This window comes from Bombina bombina, chromosome 1 (genome assembly GCF_027579735.1).
Source record: "Bombina bombina isolate aBomBom1 chromosome 1, aBomBom1.pri, whole genome shotgun sequence".
NCBI classification, from domain to species: domain Eukaryota; kingdom Metazoa; phylum Chordata; class Amphibia; order Anura; family Bombinatoridae; genus Bombina; species Bombina bombina.
In genome coordinates this window covers 1,509,342,891-1,509,367,592 of record NC_069499.1, presented here as the reverse complement: position 1 = coordinate 1,509,367,592, position 24,702 = coordinate 1,509,342,891, and the positions used below count along the sequence as shown (strand labels likewise).

The following is a 24,702-nucleotide window of genomic DNA, read 5'->3' as shown; positions in this document are numbered from 1 at the left end:
AATAAACACTAAATTACAGAAAATAAAAAAATAATAATCTAATCCCCCTAATAATATAAAAAAAAAATAATAATAAAAATCCCTACCCTATACTAAATTACAAATAGCCCTTAAAAGGGCTTTTTGCGGGGCATTGCCCCAAAGTAATCAGCTCTTTTACCTGTAAAAAAAAATACAATACCCCCCAACATTAAAACCCACCACCCACACACCCAACCCTACTCTAAAACCCACCCAATCCCCCCTTAATAAAACCTAACACTAACCCCTTGAAGATCACCCTACCTTGAGCCGTCTTCACCCAGCCGGCACAAGTTGTCCTCCAGAGGGGCAGAAGTCTTCATCCGATCTGGGCAGAAGAGCACCTCCATCCGGAGCGGAGCGGGTCCATCTTCAAGCGAGCCGACGCGGAGCATCCTCTTCTTCCGACGACTCCAGATGAATGAAGGTTCCTTTAAATGACATCATCCAAGATGGCGTCCCTTGAATTCTGATTGGCTGATAGGATTCTATCAGTCAATTGGAATTAAGGTAGGAAAAATCCTATTGGCTGATGCAATCAGCCAATAGAATAGAGCTCGCATTCTATTGGTTGATTGGAACAGCCAATAGAATGCAAGCTCAATCCGATTGCATCAGCCAATAGGATTTTTCCTACCTTAATTCCGATTGGCTGATAGAATCATATCAGCCAATCGGAATTCAAGGGATGCCATCTTGGATGACGTCATTTAAAGGAACCTTCATTTGTCGGGAGTCATTGGAAGAAGAGGATGCTCCGCGTCGGCTGGCTTGAAGATGGACCCGCTCCGCTCTGGATGGATGAAGATAGAAGATGCCGCCTGGATGAAGTCTTCTGCCCGTCTGGAGGTCCTCTTCTGCCCGGATCGGATGAAGACTTCTGCCCCTCTGGAGGACCACTTGTGCCCAACTGGGTGAAGACGGCTCAAGGTAGGGTGATCTTCAAGGGGTTAGTGTTAGGTTTTATTAAGGGGGGATTGGGTGGGTTTTAGAGTAGGGTTGGGTGTGTGGGTGGTGGTTTTTAATGTTGGGGGGTATTGTCTTTTTTTTTTACAGGTAAAAGAGCTGATTACTTTGGGGCAATGCCCCGCAAAAAGCCCTTTTAAGGGATATTTGTAATTTAGTATAGGGTAGGGCTTTTTATTATTTTGGGGGGCTTTTTTATTTTATTAGGGGGATTAGATTAGGAGTAATTAGTTTAAAATTCTTGTAATAATTTTTTTATTTTCTGTAATTTAGTGGGGGTTTTTTTTTGTACTTTAGTTTATTTTATTTAATTGTATTTAATTTATTTAATTAATTTAATGATAGTGTAGTGTTAGGTGTAATTGTAACTTAGGTTAGGTTTTATTTTACAGGTACTTTTGTCTTTATTTTAACTAGGTAGTTATTAAATATTTAATAACTATTTAATAACTATTCTACCTAGTTAAAATAAATACAAACTTGCCTGTAAAATAAAATTAAACCCTGAGATAGCTACAATGTAATTATTAGTTATATTGTTGCTATCTTAGGGTTTATTTTATAGGTAAGTATTTAGTTTTAAATAGGAATAATTTAGTTAATGCTAGGAATATTTATTTAGATTTATTTAAATTATATTTAAGTATTTAAGTTAGTGGGTGTTAGGGTTAGGGTTAGACTTAGGTTTAGGGGTTAATATGTTTATTATAGTGGCGGCGGTGTAGGGGGGCAGATTAGGGGTTAATAAATATAATGTAGGTGGCGGTGGGCTCCAGGAGCGGCAGTTTAGGGGTTAAACAATTTATTTCGTTGCGGCGGGGTCCGTGATCGGCAGGATATAGGTTAATAACTTTATGTAGGTGGCGGCGGTATAGGGGGCGGCAGATTAGGGGTTAATAGGTATAATGTAGGTGGTGGCGGGGTCCGGGAGCGGCGGTTTAGAGGTTAATACATTTATTAGAGTTGCGGTGGGGTCTGGGAGCGGCGGTGTAGGGGTTAATACATTTATTAGAGTTGCGGCAGGGTGCGGGAGCAGCGGTTTAGGGGTTAATAACTTTATTTAGTTGCAGGGGGGCTCCGGGAGCGGCGGTATAGGGGGTAAAACAGTATAGTATAGTGTGGGTGCTTAGTGACAGGGTAGCAAAAAAGCTGTGAAAAAGCCGAAGAGCCGAGATCGATTACTGTTAGTTAACAGCAGTCCGCTGCTCATTGCCCCGTACTTGGTGCGTGGCTTTTTGACAGCTTTCTTGATAATTTTGGAGAACATATTATGGTCCGCGGCGTCAATGTTAGGCGATCTTAGGCGAGCGTATTGGTGCCGTTGAATGCAAGAAAGTCGACGGCTTGATAAATAGAGGCCAGAGCCTTCTGTATTGAATCCGCAATATAATTTTTCATATCAACAGGGATATCATGTAAATTAGATGTTGAGGGAACAACAGATACTGTATTAGTACTGATAGAAACATTTTTGGCATGCAAAAACTTATCATGTTAACTGTTACATACTACAGCCGGAGATATAATCTCAGCTAACTTACAACAGATACACTTAGCTTTGGTAGAACTGTGTTCATGCAGCATGGTTCCTACAGTAGCTTCTGAGACAGGATCAGATTGAGACATCTTGCAAAATGTAAAAGAAAAAATAACATTTAGACAAAATATTCAATTTCCTCATATAGCAGTTTCAGGAATGGGAAAAAATGCAAACAGCATAGCCCTCTGAGCATAAAGAAGGCAAAAGGCATATAGGAACTGAGGTAAAATTAAACCAATTGTTTGGCACCAAGTATGACACATGATGCAAAATGAAGTAGAAAAAAAAAATTGGCGCCAGCAAACCAAACAGCCGGAAATGACGCAACTCGCGTCATGACCGACGCAACTTTGTGCCAAACAACCTGGCATCAACAAAGATGCAGGAAATTATGAACTTGCATCATCATAGACGCACATTCGTGCCAAAAAATTCTCACGCCAAGAATGACGCAATAAATTACAGCATTTTGCGACCTTGCGAGCCTAATTTTGCCAGCAAAATTAAAGAGACTATACCCTAGGTAAGAAAATACATGATTCCCGTACCGAAACTGATAGTCTGCAAAGGGAAATATACATAGACCTGAGTCATACATATATTTAAAACTTTATATTAATACATAAAGCGCCAAACCATAGCTAAGAGTGTCTTAAATAATGATACATACTTACCAAAAGACACCCATCCACATATCAGATAGCCAAACCAGTACTGAAAACTATCAGCAGAGGTAATGGTATAAAAGAGTATATCGTCGATCTGAAGAGGAAGGTAGGAGATGAATCCCTACGACCGATAACAGAGAACTCTTGAAAAGATTTCCCATGAGAGAAAACATAAAATATGCTGAGAAGCGCTTATCATAGAAGAAAAATCAAGCACAAACTTACTTCACCACCTCCATAGGAGGTATTTTGAGGTTTGGGAAACTTTGACCCTCCTGGTAGGAATGTATATCCCATACGTCACTAGCTCATGGACTCTTGCCAATTACATGAAAGAAATGTAAATGTGATAATAGAACTAAATAAGTAAATTGAAAAATAACTTATTGATAGATAGATAGATAGATAGATAGATAGATAGATAGATGATAGATTAACTTGTATTAAATTGTATTATGTAGCTCTGAGTACATAATATATGACAATTATACTGTACATACAATCTACATACAGAGACCTGACCATCCAAATTCATATATTGGGAGCAGGGCCCTGCTCTGTAAAGCTTACAATATATTGGTGAATGAAACAGGTTTGAAATTTCTAGTTGCAGTTATGGTCAGAAGAAAGGGAGGCATATAAAAGCATTTTTTAACATTGACACTCAGCAGATGCACCTTTGAAGAAATGCACTGGAAAAATTTGCCCCCAGACTTCCTCCATTACAACAACTGTCTGTGTCACTCACTGTAACAATACTCCTTTGGGTCTAAGTGGGAGCGGTGGGAGGTAAGGAGGGAGGCGAGTGGATGGCCCTGCGAAGGAAGGAAGAGGGAGGGACGGGGTTCCCTACACTACAGAAAATTATTTTGAAGGGTGAGGGAGGGACAGGGTTCCCTACACTACAGAAAATGATTTTGAAGGAAGAGGGAGGGATGCGGTACTACACTACAAAAAGATCAGCTGGAGGGGGGCAGTGTTCCCTCTAAGGACAGATCTTGTGAGCAGCCCAGCAGTGAAACAGTTAGTAAGGTAACCATGCCTTGCTGTCTTTATTGTGCAGTGTCAGACAGAGCAGGAGCGAGCTGCACTGTGTATAATGGCACGGTCGGGCCGGGATGTGACTATACAGCTGGCCCGATGCGCTGTGTGAAAAAAACAGACCCACTCAGAAGAGCACAGAGAGCGGGTCTGAAATACTGTCATTGTTTTAAGAAAATCAAAGGGAATATTATGTTTTATAAAGATAAGGCTAATATAATGTTATATAATTCTGCACTATGTGCAGAATTATATAACATTATTTTTGAGGTTTACTGACACTTTAACATTATTAGGTATATAGAGAAATATATATTTAATAGAAATATTTTTTTCTATGTGAAGATATGGGTAACGCGCATTGCGGTTCACACTTTAGGTCTAACGCAGTGTCAAGTTAGTGCACATGAAGAATTACTAATCTTTTTTATTTTATTTTTATTTATAATAAAATTCTTTTATTAAAATATATTAAAGATGTACATGGATATCATGTAAGAATTACTAATCTTACATCAAATTATTGAAATATTTCAAATATTTAAAAAAAGCTAATAATTATTAAAAATTATTATAGATACTGTAAAACATTCTAAATAATTCATAGAATATATATACATTTTTTACAGTATCTATAATTTTTTTTAATAATTATTATACATTTTTTAATGTTTTATATTTAATATTTCAATAATGCAATATAAGATTAGTAATTCTTGATGTCCGCTAACCCGACACCGCGTTAGACCTAAAGCGCGAACCCCAAATCGCGTTATGCATATTTTACATTCCAATGTTCTTCCCATATATATATATATATACATAAATATTATTATTAAAAATATATTTCTATATATATCTGATAATGTTAATGAAAAATGGATATATCTATACCTGTATAGCTATAAGAATAGATATACAGGTAAAGGTATATACAGATATATATAGAGAAATGTATATTTACAATAAAAATTACATTCGGCTAGATTACAAGTGTTGCGGTACGGCTATTACCTCTGAAAAATTGGCCATTGCGCTGGAATGGCCAGTAACGCATATTACAAGTTGCAGTGGACGTTTGAGTGCAGGATTTTCCATTGCGCCGTATTACAGGTTGCGAGGTCCGGCTAAAATGCTTGAGTTACAGCCTATACCGGCACGATCCATTCCGCCATCTGCCACCCACCTACATCGCAACTATTAAATAAACCTATTAACCCCTAATCCGCCACCTCCTGACATCGCCGACACTAAATAAACCTATAAACCCCTAAACTGCCGGCCCCCACATCGCCAACACTATAATATAGTATTAACTCCTTAACCTGACACCCCCTAACTTTTAATTAAAATGACAATATAACTATCTTTAAATAAATAAAAACTTACCTGTGAAATAAAAAAACCTAAGATTAACCCCTTAATGACCGCAGCACTTTTCCATTTTCTGTCCGTTTGGGACCAAGGCTATTTTTACATTTCTGCGGTGTTTGTGTTTAGCTGTAATTTTCCTCTTACTCATTTACTGTACCCACACATATTATATACTGTTTTTCTCGCCATTAAGTGGACTTTCTAAAGATACCATTATTTTCATCATATCTTATAATTTACTATAAAAAAAATTATATAATATGAGGAAAAAATGGAAAAAAACACACTTTTTCTAACTTTGACCCCCAAAATCTGTTACACATCTACAACCACCAAAAAACACCCATGCTAAATAGTTTCTAAATTTTGTCCTGAGTTTAGAAATACCCAATGTTTACAGGTTCTTTGCTTTTTTTTTGCAAGTTATAAGGCCATAAATACAAGTAGCACTTTGCTATTTCCAAACCCCTTTTTTTCAAAATTAGCGCTAGTTACATTGGAACACTGATATCTTTCAGGAATCCCTGAATATCCCTTAACATGTATATATTTTTTTTTTAGAAGGCACCCCAAAGTATTGATCTAGGCCCATTTTGGTATATTTCATGCCACCATTTTACCGCCAAATGCAATCAAATAAAGAAAATCGTTCACTTTTTCACAATTTTTTTCACAAACTTTCTCACTGAAATTATTTGCAAACAACTTGTGCAATTATGGCATAAATGGTTGTAAATTATTCTCTGGGATCCCATTTGTTCAGAAATAGCAGACATGTATGGCTTTTGTTGTTGCTTTTTGGTAATTAGAAGGACGCTAAATGCCACTGCGCACCACACGTGTATTATGCCCAGCAGTGAAGGGGTTAATTAGGGAGCACGTAGGGAGCTTCTAGGGTTAATTTTAGCTTTAGTGTAGTGTAGTAGACAACCCAAAGTATTGATCTAGGCCCATTTTGGTATATTTCATGCCACCATTTCACCGCCAGATGCGATCAAATTAAAAAAAACGTTAAATTTTTCACAATTTTAGGTTTCTCACTGAAATCATTTACAAGCAGCTTGAGCTATTATGTCACAAATGGTTGTAAATGCTTCTCTGGGATCCCCTTTGTTCAGAAATAGCAGACATATATGACTTTGGCGTTGCTTTTTGGTAATTAGAAGGCCGCTAAATGCTGCTGCGCATCACACGTGTATTATGTCTAGCAGTGAAGGGGTTAATTAGGTAGCTTGTAGGGAGCTTGCAGGGTTAATTTTAGCTTTAGTGTAGAGATCAGCCTCCCACCTGACACATCACACCCCCTGATCCCTCCCAAACAGCTCCCTTCCCTCCCCCACCCCACAATTGTCGCCGCCATCTTAAGTGCTGGCAGAATGTCTGCCAGTACAAAAATAAAGGGAATCTTTGTTTTGTTTTTTAAAAAAATTGTATAGCATATTTACATATGCTGCTGTTTAGGATCCCCCTTAGCCCCCAACCTCCCTGATCCCCCCTCAAACATCTCTCTAACCATCCCCCTTTGCCTTTTTAGGGGCCATCTTGGGTACTGGCAGCTATCTGCCAGTACCCAATTTGCAGAAAAAAATGTTGTTGTTTTTTATTTTTCCCCAGTTTTTTTTCTGTAGTGCAGCTTCCCTCCCACATACCAACCCAACACCCCCTGATTTCGCTTTTTATTTTTATTATTATTAGGTTTTAGAACCCTGATTAGCAAATCCTATGGTGCATATTTTCTGTAGTGTAGCGGTTCCCACCCGCTCCCTCCCGTGCACGTGCCCGCCTCCTCCCTATTGTGCATGCGCGCGCATCCGTGCACGCCCCCGGTCATCCCCGCCCACGATCCCGCCCCCCTCCACATCGCTGGGCCCATCGATGGCCGCCACCCGCCTCCCACATCGGCTCCCACCCACCAACGATACCGGCCATCGATGTCCGGTGCAGAGAGGGCCACAGAGTGGCTCTCTCTGCATCGGATGGCCATACATGGTTATTGCAGGATGCCTCCATATCGAGGCATCACTGCAATAACCGGAAAGCAGCTGGAAGCGAGCAGGATCGCTTCCAGCTGCTTTCCACACCGAGGACGTGCAGGGTACGTCCTCAGGCGTTAACTGCCTTTTTTTTGAGGACGTACCCTGCACGTCCTCGGTCATTAAGGGGTTAAACTATAAATTAACCTAACATAACTATTCTAATAAAATAAAAAAAACTACCAATTAAAAAATCTAAATTACAAATTAAAAAAAAAATAATACTCCGAAAAAATTAAAAAAATCTAAGATTACAAAAAATAATAAACGCAATTATCAAAAATAAAAACAATTACACCTAATCTAATAGCCCTATAAAAATAAAAAATCCCCCCCAAAATAAAAACACCCCCAATAGCCCTTGAAAGGGCATTGCTCTAAGTTAAACAGCTCTTTTTAACTTTATTTAGGTGTCAGCGATGTCGGGGAGCGGCGGATTAGGGGTTAATCACTTTATTTAGTGCCGGCGATGTCGGGGAGCGGCGGATTAGGGGTTAATCGCTTTATTTAGTGTCGGCGATGTCGGGAAGTGGCGGTTTAGGGGTTAATAACTTTATTTAGTGTTGGCGATGTTGGGGAGTGACGGATTAGGGGTTAATAAAAAAATTTAGTGTTGGTGATGTCAGGGAGCAGCGGATTAGGGGTATTTAGACTAGGAGGCCAATTTAACAAAGGTCTTGCGGACCTGATCCGACAGTGCGGATCAGGTCAGCAAGACCTCGCTGAATGCGGAGAGCAATGCGCTCTCCATATTCAGCATTGCACCAGCAGCTCACAAGAGCTGCTGGTGCAATGCTGCCCCCTGCAGACTTGCAGCCAATGGGCCACCAGCAGGGAGGTGTCAATCAACCCGATCGTACTCGATCGGGTTGAATTGTGTCGATCTCTGTCCGCCTGCTCATAGCAGGCGCACAGGGCTATGGAGCAGCGGTCTTTAGACCGCTGCTACATAACTGCTGTTTCTGGCGAGTCTGAAGACTCGCCAGAAACACGTCCCTTCAAGCTCCATTTGGAGCTTGATAGATAGGCCTCTAGGGGTTTATGTTAGGGTGTTAGATTTAAACTTAACTTTCTTTCTCCCATAGACATCAATGGGGTTGCGTTTCAGCGATTAGCCATTCCGTGATCACAGGTGTTAGATTTTTTCTTTTTTTACAAAGACAATAAGAAAAACATACATGTATGACAATACGAAAACATCTTCCATGTTTACATTCATAGTTATACATTATACAACATGAATTTACACGTATTCCGTAGCTTCATCTATAACTACTTTCTGCTCTTTTTATGTGTATAAATTAGTGTACTGCCTTCCCCTAATTCCAGGTAGGGTACCAGCATACCACTTAAATCAGATGAGTCTATTTTATACTATTTTCCAATAATGCCTTAGCCTCTATAAATATCTCTATGTTGCCATTTTTTATAAAATAATACTCTTCGTTTAGTATATACTTATTTACTTTATTTATCCACTCTTCCTTTGTAGGAATATCTGTTTTTTTTTCCATTTTTTTAGGTTTATATTTTTTGCTCCATTGAACATTATTTGATAAATATATGATCCTTGGGGGAGGAACTCCTGGCTGCACAAACCAATGCACCTCCTGAGAAACCTAGTGGTAAGTGTTTTGTTCCTGAGAATCTTCGAACTAAACTTTTGCACACTTACCACTATCCTAAAGCTGCAGGTCACCCAGGCAAGAACCAAATTATTTGGTCTGTCACTCGACAATTCTGGTGGCCAGCTCTTCATTCTGATGTTGCTGCATATGTTGCCTCCTGCTCAGTTTGTGCACAGAATAAGACTCCTCAACGTCTTCCTGTGGGTCTTCTTCAACCTATTGCTAATGGTGAGCGTCCTTGAACACATCTTTCCATGGACTTCATTGTCGAGCTCCCTGTTTCCAATGGCAATACTGTTATCCTTATGGTGGTTGACCGTTTTTCTAAAATGTCACATTGCATTCCCTTGAAGAAGTTGCCTACCGCTCAGGAGCTTGCTTCAATTTTTGCCCGGGAGGTCTTCCGTTTACATGGATTACCCAAGGAGATAGTGTCGGACCGGGGTAGCCAGTTTGTCTCCAGATTTTGGCATTCCTTTTGTGCTCAAATGGGCATCCAGCTTTCCTTCTCCTCTGCATATCACCCTCAATCCAATGGGGCTGCGGAACGGTCTAATCAAGCTCTGGAACAGTTCCTCCGTTGCTATGTCTCAGATCACCACAATAATTGGTCTGAACTGTTACCTTGGGCAGAGTTTGCTCGTAATAGTGCTATTAATGCTTCCTCCAAGTTATCCCCGTTCATGGCGAATTATGGGTTTCAACCATCCTTGTTGCCCGATTCATTCATGTCTCAGGGTATTCCGGCTTTGTAAGAGCATCTCTGCCAACTACGTTCCACGTGGGTGCAGATTCAGGATTGCCTTCATCGTTCTATGCAGCGCCAAAAGTTCCAGGTTGATCGTAGGCATCTGCCCGCACCTTCCTACCAGGTTGGTGAGAGAGTTTGGCTGTCCTCCCGCAACTTGAACCTTCGTGTGCCTTCCAATAAACTGGCTCCCCGTTATGTTGGTCCTTTTCGAATACTCTGACGGGTCAATCCTGTGGACCCGAGGTGTTCATGCATCTCAATTGTAGCTACTTGACCTATATTTTATGTGAATCGAATAAACGCTATGTTTTATTATTTACTGGATTACTCTCTTTGTATACATTGGCAAGTTCTACTGTGGCCTGTTAGAGTATCCAGTCCCTGCCTGAACGTTACTCAGCACATCTGTGTTCTTTGACGCATGGCATACACACCGAACAGGTATCGAGTGACCAGAGAACACTTATGTGGATTGACCCAGTGCGCACACTGTCTTCAGCTTCCACCACAGGAGGGCACTGATTGAAGCTTTCCCCGATACGACAAAGTCATCAGTTTGTGCTTGATACGCTCTACCCGCTGATGGGTCGAATCCCAGAGGGAGGCAGGGTTTCAGAGTGGCATGGAGCTGTGAGAAGGGACACCAAAGAGGAGAAACACGGAGAAACCCCTGTGGGGATTACACAAGTTGGCGGCTCAGATTGTAAGTTATAAGGACTTTTGTTTGTGGTGGTGAGACACCCTTGTTACAGCTATTTTTGGACGGCTTTCTACAGCATTTGCCTACCCAGCATTTAAGTTTTGATGTTTGGATATTTCCACTTACAAGTGATTGCCAATAACATCTGACATTGTGTGTTTGGATTTGTTCTCTCTGGTCATTCTGCTTGTGGAGCTATAAGCCTCCTATGTGCTTTTGGAGAGTTCTAAGAAACATATATATATATTCACATATACTTGGCTTATATATATTATATAGTTATAGAGTCATTTCTCCCACTTGTCTTTTTGTTGGTTCTTCGTTTCCCCAATAAGCCGTTTGTCCTCCCGTGGGGGAGGGGTCGTTGAGGGGAGGGTACCGTCAGGGTTTTTTCCTGGCAGCCATTTTACTCACCTCTCTTGCTGACTCTGGTGCATACTGTGTGATGCTGCTCATTTCCTGCACTCCCTCTTATGGCCAGACTGGTGAACCTCATCCGTTTGAGACAGGATGCAGTCTCAGAATTGTGATGTCATCACTTATTATTTAAAGGGCCTCTGTTCAGTATGCTTTGCCCTTGCGTTGTCTCAGGCCTTTTTTTTTCGAGAGCTCCTGTGTATTACCTGGCTGTCTGACGTCCCTCCTGGTTCCTGATCCCTGGCTTGTTCCTGACTCTGCTGTTCTCCTTGTTCCTGATTCATGCTCGTCTGACTATTCGCTTTGGCTCCTGACTCGTCTCATCTGACTACCAGTTCTGGTTTTGATTCCTGGCTTATTTGACTTGTGGATTTTTTATTATTTTTTGCTATTAATAAAGGTGTGATTATTTTTGCACTTCTTGTCTCAGTCTGATTCCTGGCACTCTGACAGCTGGACTGTCATTGGGCAGGGTCAGACTGATATGCTACAGGATATTTTTTTCTCTGTGAAGGGGCATAGTGTGCTAAAAGAGTATACACCCTGAGTGGCACTGAAAATGAACAGGCACAGAAGTTTTTCTAGCTTTTGTTCTATCTTAGCTGAGTGCATCTCTCTCTCTCTCTCTTTATATTTATGCAAATTGCTCTTGGGTCTCCCTAAGAGTAAAAGGGCAAACCAGACGTGGACTCCTTGCACACATGCCCTTAGAGACTGCACCTCACTGACGAGGCCCACAGAAGGCCGAAACGATCGTCTGGGGTTGTTGTTTCTCTTGTTCAGAGAAGAATTGCCTGGTATTTTGGTGCTGGACTGTCATTGGGCAGGGTCAGACTGATATGCTACAGGATATTTTTTCTCTGTGAAGGGGCATAGTGTGCTAAAAGAGTATGCACCCTGAGTGGCACTGAAAATGAACAGGCACGAAAGTTTTTCTAGCTTTTGTTCTGTCTCAGCTGAGTGCATCTCTCTCTCTCTTTTTATATGAATTCTGACATTCACATATTTTTGTGGGTTATTGCTTGCAAATAGGTCTCAAAACGGCTCAAATTTGCAAGTTCTGTTTCCCGAGTACACTAGTTAGTGAAGCTTTCACTGCAAACCAATGTAATGACTCTTGATGTGTCTGAAACTTGCCTTTAATATTTTTTTAGGAAGCAAAATTTGCTCTAAACACACAAATGTCTTTATTATTGTAATTTTATTGGGGAAAAATTACAAAAAGTATTTACAAAATAGTAAACAACTTTATTATATTAACAAACCATTCCTTTTAACCCCTTATTGACCAGACCATTTTTCAATTTTCTTACTGTTAAGGACCAGGGCTGGTTTTACATTTCTGTGGTTAAAAAATAGATTAAATCATCATGTGACTGATTTAAAACAGAAAAGGGCAAAACAGAAATGCTCTGATTATAGGCTCGATTCCAGTCCTATAATCCTATAAACCTATGTTTATTATCTGTTTTACGGCTCCAGATACGCCTTTTTGTCATCAGATCCAAAAGGATATTGGAGACTTCACCCAAACTATGTGTGGACAGCATTGACCTCGGCAATTTAATACACCTGTCCAAGTTAACAATTAAATGTCTATGGACATGTTAAATTCAACAGCCAGAGGCACTTGATAAATCCACATCACCCATAGATTAAATGATGACACACATTGGCCAACAATCTGCACATGGCTGGACCAGAAAAACAAGATGGCGCAGCCCATGCTAACAATGGTGATGTGCCTTTTTGATGTTGATGGATTTGTACCAAAATAACAAATGATACCAAATCATTATCATCAATATGTAAATGTAAAAATATGATTTAAACATATCAACAATACATCGTCATTTGCAAAATCAATATAGGTATCAATACCAAGATATACTAATCTGTAAATTACATTAAAAAGTTATTTTAATAAAAAAAATAAACCCGGACTCTATCCAACTGTAACACACGCACATATGGAATACATTTACCCAATTAACCCACTATAAAAGGAAGCACTCATTGCCATGTTGCATGGTGATCAATGTCTCTGATGTGGCAGAGGAGGTAATATGAATGAATGTGAGGTAAAAAAACAAAAAACTGCAAATCTAATATTTTAGATTTGTGTAAGTTTTTTGTTTGCTTGATCATTTCCAGTATTTGTTTATTTACAGCCATTATCAATCATTAAGTGTGCCATTGTGGGGAAATATAAATCAAAGCTCAAGACAGATATCAAGATCTGCTGTGTTTGACTGTGATAATGTTAATGTAAAATAGATATCTATACCTATATATCCAGGAATAGATATACAGGTGTCAGGGTCACTCACCCTTCCTTGTTTCACATGGAGTGCAGACCTGTTTCTGGTTTCTCTTGCAGTGTTTCTGACACTGTGCATTCCTCTTATATGCCCTCTTATGGACAAACTTGTTAAGATTGTCACTCTGCAACTACTTGCAACTTCTGGCAACTTTCTGTCTCTCGGTGATGATGTAACCCCAGTTTACTATATAACCATCACCCAATCTACTTTGTCATCCGCCCTTGTGTAAAATCCAGATCTACCAAGAACTCTCCTGTATTTTGTTCCTCTTCTCCATGCTGACTCTGGCTTTGGCTGACTACCTGCTTTGGCATTTGTTCCATGACTTAGTACTGACCTCGTCCTGGATATCCCAATTGCTGTTTATTGTTATTTAAAATACATTTTATTGATTTTCTAACCTGCACTTTTGTTTCCGCCTGGTTTCTTGGTTCCTTTGTCTTCTGCGCTCTCCACTGACTTCTTACTTTCAACTTGTAATACGCGCTCAACCCAAAACTTGCAAAAAGATTAATTTAAGTGAGGTTTATACTTGAGCAAAAGCCCTAAATAGCACCCAACTTGTAATAGGGCCCACAGAGAGATAATGTAAATGTTGGTTAATAAAGATAAGAATCTTCAATAATACACATGGGCATAAAAGACACAAAAATGAGCATTCATTTTATATTACAAAAAATGCATAAAAATATTTTTACAGTAAAATGTCCTATCAATTTATCAGACTAAGCCCTTTTCTCAGTCAGTATCAATGTTAATATCAATGTTAATATTTTGAATTTATTTGTCTATTATGCTCAATAATTTTTCAAGTAAACAACTATGTTGAAATCTTTTCTGTTTAAATTCTGACATTCACATATTTGTGGTTTATTGCTTGCAAATAGGTTTCATAATAGCTCAAATTTGCAAATTCTGTTTCTCAAACAAATGCAAACAAATGTAATAAATCTTGATATGTGTCTGAAACTTGCCTTTAATATTTCTTAGGAAGTGATGCTTGTTCTAAACACACAAATGTCTTTTATTGGGAAAAAAAATTACAAAAATAAAATTATTTATAATGTAAACAACTTTATTATATTAACAAGCCATTCATTTTATATACTGGTTTATCTTTAGTTTTATTGCAGATTTATAAAAAAATAAAAATAAAAAGATTACATCGTCACATGATGATGCACCAATGAGCATGCTACTCCTGTGTTACAAACAGTATTCCCTCTAAGGCCAGTTTTGTAAGCAGCCCAGCGGTGAAACAGTTAATTAAGGCTATTAGCAAACACTAAACAATGCAGTCTGCAAGGTGTGGTTCAGGGCTGGATTGGGCTGCCGGGATACCGGAAAAAATCCCGGTGGGCAGGCAGAGGCTGGGGCAGCTGCAGTCTGCAGAAGTGTTTGGAGAGCAGCAAAGTTGTGATTAACTTGTGAGTAAGCGTGAGCGTGAGTGCAGCAGGCTGCCGCTCGGCTATTTCCATAGCCGCATCGCTGCTTACATCACCGCCCATCACCTCCTTACAAATCTACCAATATCCCTCCTTTTAGAACCTAGTAATCCTACTGAGGGTGTTCCAACAGATTCAGTAACCCCCATTGGAATCTGTTTCCCTGTCTCTCGCCGCACTTACTTTCAGCCCCTCCCCTTTGACCCTTTCTCACAGACGCAGAGATGTCGGTGAAGTGAATATCCTGCTGCTAATGTGGTTTAACCCTCAAATTAAACTGAACGTGCAAAGAAGAAAAGAATTAGCAGCGCTAGAAAAGCGCGGATATACTGAAATATATAAAAAAAAAAGGGGTTAATACCCAGTTTGTTTTAAAATATATGAATTATAAGCAATACAACTTAAATCCTTAAAAATAGGGACGTCTCCCAATCTAGATTAGAATCACAATAAACAATTCAACAATTGTGAAAATGCTGGGCAGCTTATTAGCACAATGTTGCAAACACATATAGTAATATTACAGTAGGAGCGTGTGCAGTGCAATAAATATCCACCAAACTATTTCCACAATGTAACAAACAAATTTAAAACAAAATGTTGCAATGCAATAAGGTTACACCGGATAAAATAACAGAGATACTTTGTAAATAGATACCAAAAAATCTATACATGTACTATCAGTGTGGACAGGAATCGCCGGAATTCAACCCGATCGAGTACGATCGGGTTGATTGACACCCCCTGCTGGCGGCCCATTGGCCGCGAGTCTGCAGAGGGTGGCGTTGCACCAGCAGCTCTTGTGAGCTGCTGGTGCAATGCTGAATACGGAGAGGGTATTGCTCTCCGCATTCAGCGATGTCTTGCGGACCTGATCCGCACTGTCGGATCAGGTCTGCAAGACATTTGTTAAATTGGCCTCATAGTAATATTACGGTAGGAGAGTGTGCAGTGCAATAAATATCCAGCAAACTATTTCCACAATGTAACAAACAAATTTAAAACTTGATATATAAAATGTTGCAATGCAATAAGGTTACACCAGATAAAATAACAGAGATACTTTGTAAATAGATACCAAAAAATCTATACATGTACTATCAGTGTGGATTAATTATATTAGGCTTAGTGTCCAAATATACAAACAAATTGGTCAAACTCTGTAAATCAATGATTTCCTTAATTTGCTGAATAGGAATGTTCACATTACCCTCAATGGGTTTACCATTTTCAGAGGTGGATATTTGTTGCACTGCACATGCTCATACCGTAATATTACTATATGTGTTTGCAACATTGTGCTAATAAGCTGCCCAGTATTTTCACAATTGTTGAATTGTTTATTGTGATTCTAATCTAGATTGGGAGACGTCCCTATTTTTAAGGATTTAAATTGTATTGCTTATAATTCATATATTTTAATATAAACTGGGTATTAACCCCTTTTTTATATATTTCAGTATATCCGCCCTTTTCTAGCACTGCTAATTCTTTTTTTTTTAACTACTAGTGTGTCATTCAAGATAATGAGGATATTAATGTGCCTTTCCTAGAAAAAAAATTATATATACTGTATATTAAACAGCAAACAGATATGTTAATGATTTGTTGCTGAACTGTCTAATGTGTTTCAATTAAAGTGTCAATTAAAAATGGACTACAACCTTTTTTTTTCCAGATAAGTTTGGGAATAATGCACAGCAATTAAATGCCTTTTGTTAGTAACATCTGGCTGATTTTTGTTCCTTACTGCTACTACTACTGGGCCATAGGGGGCAGGGCTGAGCCAGAGGGGGCGGGGCTGGGCCGGTCTATATAAATTTCCAGGGCCGGTCTGATTTCCCAATCCGGCCCTGGTGTGGTTCCATTAGTAACTGTTTCCTTGCTGGGCCGTTTACAAAACTGGCCTTAGAGGGAACACTGGTTACAAATCTTGTCTCACATTTTGTCAGTCAGAATAAATTTTCTAAATATTTAAAGGGACGTAAAAGTGAAAAACAGAAATGCTCTAAGGGTTAATTCCATTCTTTCTAATTGTGTTTATCGGCTGTTTTATGGCTCCCAATACGCTTTTTTTTTTCTCATCAGAGTGATTACATTGCAAAGGAGGACACAAATCCTGTTTTCGAAAAAGATTGTATCAGAAAAATTTACACAAACAATGTCCTCTGCAATCTTAATCCACCTGTCCGCAAGTTATCAATTAAATATCGATCACAAAATGGACATGTTGAGTTCAACAGCCAAAGGCTCTTGATAAATACTCATCACCCAAAGATCAAATAATGACACACATGGGCCAACAATGGCTGGACCAGAAAAACAAGATGGTGCAACCCATGCTAACAATGGTGATGTACCTTTTTGATGTTGATGGATTTTTACCTAATAACAAATGATAATGGAATATGTCATTATCATCAATATGTAAATGTAAAATTATATGATTAAAACATATCAACAATATATCATCATTGGCAAAATTAATATAAATATCAATACCAAGGTATACCTATCTGTAAATGACTTTAAAAAGTTATTCTTTTAACCCAATTTACCCACTATAAAAGGAAGCACTCTTACATGCCTCTGATTGGCTGTGGAGGCAATAGGAATTAAATTTGAGGTAAGAAAAACCCTTTAAAACTAACATTTATGGGGTTTTTTTGTTTGCTTAATCAATTTATCTGTGTTTATCTGCAGTCCTTATTGATCGTTAAGTGTGCCGTTATGGGGAAATATATCAAAGCTCAAGACAGTTATTAAGCTTGGAGGTGTTTGACTCTGGAAGACTGTGAACACTTTGATAAAAAAATAAAACGTACAATACTTTTTTTTCGAACTTATAAAAGGGAAATCAGAAAGCTTGAGAGCAGCAAAGCACTACTGGGACCAAGCTAACCACATCTGGTTAGTCAATGAAGAGGGCAAACTGTGTGTAGCCACAAATGAACAGCTAGCTCCCAGAAGTGTGTTGCTGTTCCTGAGCCTACCTAGGTATGGTTTTCAAAAAACAATACCAAATGAATTAAGTAAATTTGATAAAACAAGTAAACTAGGACTTCCGGTGGGCGGTACATCAAAATGGCAGCATGAGATTGCAGCTCTCTGAAAATGATCTTTTTGCAGCTCTAATCTGATGCCATCCACGTCTCTCTTGACAATTTTCTGTGACTGAGAAATTTTGTGGATAGAGGAACGAACACCTTTCTCTTCCCCGGAAAGCACTAAAAGAATATAATTAAGGGACACGAACACAGTGTCTTATACCTCCCAAGATGGACTCTCTCACTAAAGAAGTAGAAGCTATATTCCTACCGCATTTGGATAACCTCGTGAGATCCTGCTGTATACTTCATGCAGAGATCCGATCCCTTCAGGGACCTCATTTCCCGCTAGTCATTGCCCCTGTCCATGTCAAGGAAAATGTTTTGTCCCCAGGCCTACCTAGGCGTCATTCTCTCTGGGACGTAACGCGGCTGGACAACGATGAGTCTGACTCAGGAGGTGATGAAGACTGGCCATTTAACACCGGTTTACTTGTCTTGCTGGAGAGTGACTCTAGCTTCAAACTGGGATCAGTGCTTAAGGGAGATCTCGATGCAGCTCCTGTGGGGTGCAGACGGCTGGCTAATCGGTTGGACACAGGAAATTCGGTAGAATCGAACTTTATCTGGCACCACACAGATCTTCTGAAACTGCCAGTCTGTCATCCAACCTCGCCTGATATATACCAGCCGTTTGGCAAAGCATCGTACAGTGCTGTACAACGACTAGTGACTCAGCTGCAGCTCATACTTGATACAGGATCATTTCTAGGCCTCTCAACTTGCTCTACACCACCTATTTGGACTCCCCTGCCCAACTCCCTGATGTATTGTTACAATTATCCACCTCGATTGATTGAGAAGTACTATTACTGCTTGATAATACGAGCTGGAATCGGATCAACTATCTAACAGATCCACCGCATATCTAGTAAAGTCCCTGTCAGTTTCAGAGTGGTTGTCATTCTGAGTCTTGAACGGCAAACTTTGATACTCAGACTTTTGTTTAGTTCTGATCGTCTCCATTGCAAGTCTAACTGAACTGCTTCTCTGATATAATTGTTGATGTTTTGTGTTGTGCTTGTTTTCTTTTGGTTATAACACCCTTCATACAACAGGAAAATTTTGATCTACACCATAGCTTTAATAATGTTCTGCAATTAGTATAAATCGATAGGTACTGGTATCTTTAGACACCCCCAGGGCAGTATACATCACCTTTTGTAGAAAATGACAATGTAAGTGTACCTTATCTCACCCCTTAAGCCCCACTAACTTGATATTGGCCATGACAGAAGAAAGTATACACTTATTGGTGCAGCTAGTAACAATTTGGGAGTTGAATCGTATGACCTACACACTCCACATCATACTCAGCTTGTCATGTCAAAAGAGTCTTATCATATTTCTGCATTTATAGCCCTGGTGTCTATCCACTTCTAGGTCTTTCCTAGAGCATCTGAAAAACCTAATTTGATAGCTATGGTTTAAATTATATACCCACACCCATGTCTACTGTTGATAATATATAGTAGTACGCTAATGACTCCTACTGGTATCTATAAAACGAAGCGGTAAGAGTTATGTTAGAATTCATTCTGTTAATAGATGGTTATGATCTCCTTTTATTTTTCAGTATTTAACTGCAAGACAGAATCTTAAACTTAATCAATTATAATTCTCTACTACACTTCGAGTGTCACACTACGGGGCTAGTTAACAGGAGAAGGGTTTGGCTGTTCGCCCTTTTTCCAATTTTTTGTTTTATATGGGTTTGTTCATTTGTCTGTTAGTTTGTTTGTGTGTTTGTTTAATGGAAAATTAAGGAACCCAGGTGACTTCAATGTGGGATGTCCCTATATTTTAACTTTCTTTATATGTTAAAAGCATTACTTTCACTCATAAAGTACTTATTACCATACATTGAAAAAGCACGTCCCATAACTATGCCAACTTTGCCTTAAGTAGAACTGCATATTTCTCCTATGTTTTAATACACTGTACACTTAACGGATCCACCGATCTACATGTCGCAATAACTTATCCTGTAATGTTATCTACTTACCAAAATGTACATTTGACCTATCTGCTGTTGTATGCTCTCCATTAACTTTATATCTTGCGACAATATTTGCTTTTGTATTGTACCTGAGTTCCTTGAATAAAAAAAACAAAACAAGTAAACTAAAAATGCCTCTTAAAATGTCATGCTCTATATCATAGTTTCTCAACTCCAATCCTAAAAACCTTAACAGGTCAGATTTCCATGATATCAAAACTAGAGCACAGGTGAAATAACCAGCTGATCAGTAACCATGGTTACTAACCTGCTCTAACCTATAAAATGATTATTCCACCTGTGCTCTACTTCCGATATCATAAAAACCTAGCCTGTTAGAAGTCCTAAGGACTGGAATTGAGAAGCACTTCTCTATATGAACCATGAAGGTTTAAAATTAACTTTCATACCATTTAAATACTGCTCTTTCATGTGGATTACATGACATTTTTTATTGCAATGTCCCTTTAAATGATACCATATTTTTCTACAAATCATGTGATTACAGTCAGCAAAACAAGATCTCTGCTTTTTATGCATAAATTTATTTACAGGACCAATTGGAATATTGTCCATAAACAAAATGTATGAAGTACAACCAGCAAAAGAAACAGGTAATGTCATATTTTTATATTGCATGTAGTTTCACATTTTACTGCTACCCCAATGGTAGCTTTGTGTCAAAAAATGAAATTTATAACAAAAAACCCCATAAAATCTGAAATTATTATTAAAACACTACGTATTAAAATGTTTTATTTTTTGTTTTTTAACCCCTTAATAACCACAGCACTTTTTCATTTTTTGTCCGTTTGGGACCAAGGCTATTTTTACATTTTTGCGGTGTTTGTGTTTAGCTGTAATTTTCCTCTTACTCATTTACTGTACCCACACATATTATATACCGTTTTTCTCGCCATTAAATGGACTTTCAAAAGATACCATTATTTTCATCATATCTTATAATTTACTATAACAAAAATTATAAAATATGAGAAAAAAATGGAAAAAAACACACTTTTTCTAACTTTGACCCCCAAACTCTGTTACACATCTACAACCACCAAAAAAAAACCATGCTAAATAGTTTCTAAATTTTCTGAGTTTAGAAATACCCAATGTTTACATGTTCTTTGCTTTTTTTGCAAGTTATAGGGCAATAAATACAAGTAGCACTTTGCTATTTCCAAACCACTTTTTTTCAAAATTAGCGCTAGTTACATTGGAACCCTGATATCTGTCAGGAATCCCTGAATATCCCTTGACATGTATATATTTTGTTTTAGAAGACATCCCAAAGTATTGATCTAGGCCCATTTTGGTATATTTCATGCCACTATTTCACCGCCAAATGCGATCAAATAAAAAAAATTGTTCACTTTCTCACAAATTTTTTCACATACTTTAGGTTTCTCACTGAAATTATTTACAAACAACTTATGCAATTATGGAATAAATGGTTGTAAATGCTTCTCTTGTTCTCTTGGATCCCCTTTGTTCATAAATAGCAGACATATATGGCTTTGGCTTTGCTTTTTGGTAATTAGAAGGCTGCTAAATGCCACTTTCTTGTTACACCTAAAAATATTACCATATTCTTTTTTTTTTATAAAAACAAAAACAAATGCAGACTCCTATTGTCTTTTAGTGTTGTCATTTTTCATTGAAAAAAAAAAATAGAAGACACCTGTTTCCCTAAACTGCTGCGCCATGTTCCTAAACTTTCCAACTCCTTGCGATGCCACCTGGGTATATCCCTGAACTGCCCAACTAGTCCCCATATGCCACCTGTTTACACCCTTAGACTGTCCAACTCCTTCCTGTGCCACCATTTAACCCTACAGTTCCCAAATCCTCACTGTTTTGCACATTATATTGCTAGACAGCCCAACTCCTCCCTATATTGCAGTTATGCCCCTGCACTATCTATCTATCTATCTATCGGGTACTTGTAAAGCGCAAACTAATCACCCGTGAGGGTCTCAAGGCACTATGGGGGGGGGAAGAGGGGGGCTAAGGGAAGACAATTCAGTCGAAGAGCCAGGTCTTGAGGTCCTTCCTGAAGTTTGTAAGGGAGGTGGATTGTCTGAGGTGCAGCGGGAGGGAGTTCCATGACTTTGCTGCCATATAGGAGAAGGATTTTCCTCCAGCTGTTTTTTTCTTGATGCGGGGGATGACTGCGAGTGCTTGGTCGACAGAGTGGAGTTGTCTGGAGGGGGTGTAGAAATTGACACAGTGATTGATGTATTCAGGACCGATGTTGTGGAGGGCCTTGAATGCATGGGTTAGGAGCTTGAAGGTGATTCTCTTGTTGACGGGGAGCCAGTGTAGGTTCCTTAGGTGTTCGGTGATGTGGTTTTGGCGAGGGATGTTGAGGATGAGTCTGGCCAAGGTGTTCTGGATGCGTTGGAGTCGTTTCTGGAGCTTGATGGTGGACCCCACGTAGAGTGCATTGCCGTAGTCCAGTCGACTACAGACGAGGGCGTGGGTGACAGATTTTCTAGTTTCAGTGGGGATCCACTTGAAGATTTTTCGCAGTAGGTGGAGTATGTGTCGAAGAGACGGCGTTGACTTGGCGGTCCATGGAAAGTGATGAGTCGAGGATGACGCCTAGATTTCGTGCGTGGTGTGTTGGAGTTGGAGGGTGACCGAGGGCTGTGGGCCACCAGGAGTCATCCCATGCAGATTTGGTGGGTCAGAGGAGGAGGATTTTGGTCTTGTCAGTGTTGAGTTTGAGACGGTTGTTGTTCATCCAGGTGGCGATTGCTGTAAGTCCTTCGTGGACATTTTTCTTGGCGGTGGCGGGGTCTCGGGTGAGTGAGATGATTAACTGGGTATCGTCAGCATAAGAGATGATGTTGAGGTTGTGTTGTCGGACGATGGTGGTGAGGGGGGCCATGTAGATGTTGAAGAGGGTGGGGATAAGAGAAGAGCCTTGGGGTACGCCGCAGCTGATTGCTGTGGGATTGGAGGAGAAGGGTGGGAGTCTGACTTTCTGGGTTCTGCCGCTGAGGAAGGAGGTGATCCATTCCAGGGCCTTATTGCGGATGCCAGCATCGTGTAGGCGCGTCAGGATGGTGCTGTGGGCTACAGTGTCGAATGCGGCTGAGAAGTCTAGAAGAATGAGCGCAGCAGTCTCTCCTTGGTCGAGCAGGGTGTGGATGTTGTCTGTGGCAGCGAGGAGGGTGGTCTCGGTGCTGTGATTGCTCCTGAAACCGGATTGGGAGGGGTTCAAGATGTGGTTGGTCTCGATGTGGTCAACAAGTTGTGCGTTGATGGCCTTCTCGATTACTTTGGCTGAAAAGGGGAGAAGAGAGATAGGACGGTAGTTTTTAGGATCTATGGGGTCAGCTGTGGGTTTCTTCAGCAGGGTTTTCAGCTCTGCATGCTTCCAGTCTTCTGGGAAGGTGCCAGTTTTGATGGAGCAGTTTATGGTGAGGCAGAGTTCGTGGGCGATGGTAAAACCCACTTTGTTGAATATGTGGTGTGGGCATGGGTCTGAGGGTGCTCCGAAGTGGATAGATTTCATGATTCTGAGTGTGTCCTCCGTGGTGAGGGGGCTCCAGGTAGTGCGTAGAAGGTGGCGGGTGGTGGGTTTGGGTGAGGTGGTGGTGGGTGGGTCGGCGGTGAGTGGTGAGTTCTGGAGCTCAAGGCTATCGTAGATGTTGATGATCTTGTGGTGGAAGTAAGTAGCGATGTTGTCGCAGAGGTCCTGGGAGGGTGGGATGTCATTAGTATCACTGTTGGGTTTGTAGAATTCCTTGATGATTGTGAACAGCTCTTTGCTGTTGTGGGTTTTGGCGTGGATTCTGTCTAGGATAGTGGTTTTCTTTGTGGTTTTGATGAGGTGGTGGTGGGTGGTGACGGATTCTTTGTAGTCGGATTTGTCCGAGGGGGATCTCCATATTCTTTCTAATCTTCTGCAGTTGCGTTTGGAGTCCTGGAGGGTGGGGGTGAACCAGCTGGCCTTTTTGGTGGGCTGGCGGCAGGACGGTTTCTTGAGGGGGGCGAGGGTATTTGCGCAGTCTGTGATCCAGCGATGTAGGTGGCGGGTGGAGGAGTTGGCGTCAGTGGAGGTCACTGGGGGGGACTTGATCAGGGTGGAGTGCAGTTGTTATTGGGTGATGTTGTTCCAGTTTCTGCGGGGCAGGTGGTGATGCTGGAGGTGCGTGGTGGGTTTGTTGAAGGAGAAGTGTATACAGTGATGGTCAGTCCAGTGGAGTTTCGTTATGTGGTTGACTGAGATGTGGTTGCCTGCGGAGAAGATTGGGTCGAGGGTGTGTCCAGCTATGTGAGTTGGGGCATTTACAAGTTGCTTCAGTCCAATGGTTCCAAGATTTTCCAGGAGGTTGGTGGTGTTGTGGTCATTGGGGTTGTCTAGATGGAAGTTGAGTTCACAGAGTAGGATGTAGTCCTTTGAAGCGAGGGTGTGGGGTGCAAGGTGGTCGGTTATGGAGTCACAGAAGGGGGAAGCGGTCCTGGAGGTCTGTAGATGAGGGTGCCGCGGAGGGTGGTGTTGTGGTTAACCTTGATTTTGAAGTGTAGATGTTCCCAGTCTGGTGAGTGTTCATTGGAGGTGGTTGTGACTTGGATGGAGTGTTTGTGGATGATGGCAATGCCTCCTCCAGGTCGGTTGCTGTGGTCCTTGTGGGTGATTTTATAGCCATCACCCTATATTGCAGTTATGC

At 40.3% G+C, this 24,702-nt stretch overlaps 1 protein-coding gene across 6 annotated transcripts in view; it reads left to right on the top strand.

Annotated features, from left to right (window-relative positions):
- The window catches only part of MILR1 (mast cell immunoglobulin like receptor 1), a 267,612-nt gene that overhangs the window by 158,069 nt on the left and 84,841 nt on the right, over positions 1-24,702 (top strand). For all 6 annotated transcript variants that reach the window (XM_053708026.1, XM_053708062.1, XM_053708053.1 and 3 more), the window contains one exon: positions 20,569-20,628. In XM_053708026.1, the coding sequence (XP_053564001.1) occupies positions 20,569-20,628 (60 nt within the window). The remainder of the gene's footprint in view (positions 1-20,568; positions 20,629-24,702) is intronic.